At 39.1% G+C, this 1,834-nt stretch overlaps 1 protein-coding gene across 1 annotated transcript; it reads right to left on the reverse strand.

Moving 5' to 3' along the window:
- Window positions 1-340: 340 nt before the first annotated feature.
- Window positions 341-1,555, reverse strand: LOC136028784 (SEC14-like protein 2; the record flags this gene model as incomplete). Its single annotated transcript, XM_065706687.1, is given in 1 exon segment — window positions 341-1,555. A coding segment is annotated over 1 exon segment (1,122 nt), but the record flags the coding sequence as incomplete, so codon positions are not given.
- Between the last annotated feature and the right edge of the window lie 279 nt (window positions 1,556-1,834).

The raw sequence follows: 1,834 nt of genomic DNA on the forward strand, positions 1-1,834 counted from the left end.
CCAATGGAATCGCCGTGACTGAAAACCTTATTCAGGAGAATTACAGCCCCCTAGCTTGAAACAACAAGGAAAATCACTTTTTTGTACGGGTAGCACTGATTTGTCCCCTCTTTCCACTCCCCTGGTAGCGGGGCACTAGAATATCATAGAGAGCTGCTTAAGGGCTTATTTTAAAGGAAACTGCATATAACTCAAAGATTGCATCAGGTCTAACGTTAAGGTGATCACCATCATACTGCCCAACCTCGTAAAAAAATGAAAATGCCAGAAAATGTTAAGTTGTGTCAACCAAGTTTTCTATTGGAATCGACTAGAGCGTACTTATCTCTACAAGATGAACTAAGAAGCTTATAATTTATTTAGTTACAATACACTCTACGGCGTTTCTGATGCTCCAAAAGATCAATAACGAAACAAAGTACTTTCTAACGCATTAAGGGAACACAGAATCACTGTCTATCGGCTCAACTTCCACGGAAAAAGTAACCATTTTCGACGTAAAATAACTATAAGAATTATCAAATTCAATATTGTAATCTCCTTTATCAACAGGTATTTGTCCTTCTGCTATATAGTTATTTGCCATAATTCGGGTTTTAGCCAACACTTCCTTCGCCCCACCTTGGGGTTCTCTTTTTCTTATACCAAATGCTATATCACCGCCCTCTGAGTGAAACTTCCATTTTAAAACTGATTTTGGTTCTTTCACAGACCGCGTTATAACAAGATTTTTACCGTTAACAATTTTCACACTTGGGTAGCCTTCCAGATCAGCACGTTGCATGTTGCTCAGGTAATACTCTTTCGGAATATCCCCTGTCATTCCGATAATTTCGCTACATGATTCATCACCCTTGGAATCTATTCTTGTTCCACCCCATTTTTTTGGAAGAATTTCTTCTGATATTAGCTCTTTTAAGGCTGTCTCCCATTCTTTCCTATTAGACCCATAGAATTGCATTTTTGACACGGTATAATCACTTAAAAACGGCTGAACGATTTTTAGCAGAATGTGAAGTATTGGCGCTGTGTTAATAACAATGGCTTTTTCAAGCATCTCTGGATAATTGGCTTCGTACATTTGAGCAAACTTCATGCCTAACTCATGACCTGCTCTATTTGTCACGTATTTTAAACTATAATCCGCCATATCAGATACAATTAAATGTGTTGTAATTGGCATTCCTAAAAGCTTACTCTGTCTCATCATCATTCTTCGACTCCGTTCTATAATCCAAATAAAATAGCGCAACAGTTCTCGCGTGTTTACACACTGCATGGCTCCAATAATGTCGAATTGGGAATGTCGCCCGAACCAAACTGGACGACCAAAGTTATCAAAGCCGATACACTCCATAGGATGATAAGTCTTGAGAATCTCAGGGGGCTCCCAATCGTCAGTCAGTTCGTCTACTCTCCAAGCTCTCCTCCAATCCATGTGTTTCCGAAGCATGTCTTCTGCTTTGTCAAGGTCAAAGTTTCTGGCCCTAAGCCAACGAAGTAAATACTCATCACTATCCTCTGGTAGACAAAGATCCACAGAACGACTTCTAAACTAAAAGAAAGAGCGAAACATTTATTTGAGGAAATTTACAGAGTGAATCACTGTGATTCACACACACACTGTGATTCACACACTGTGATTCACACACATTGTGATTCACTCACACTGTGATTCACACATACTGTGATTCACATACTGTGATTCACACACTGTCGTTCACACACATTGTGATTCACACACACTGTGATTCACACAAACTGTGATTGGCGATAAAAGAGGAATGGAAATAAAAGAGGAAAAGGAAACATTTCTTTTGCAGACAAATGTAAC

The sequence above is a fragment of the Artemia franciscana genome, chromosome 7 (genome assembly GCF_032884065.1).
Source record: "Artemia franciscana chromosome 7, ASM3288406v1, whole genome shotgun sequence".
NCBI classification, from domain to species: Eukaryota; Metazoa; Arthropoda; class Branchiopoda; order Anostraca; family Artemiidae; genus Artemia; species Artemia franciscana.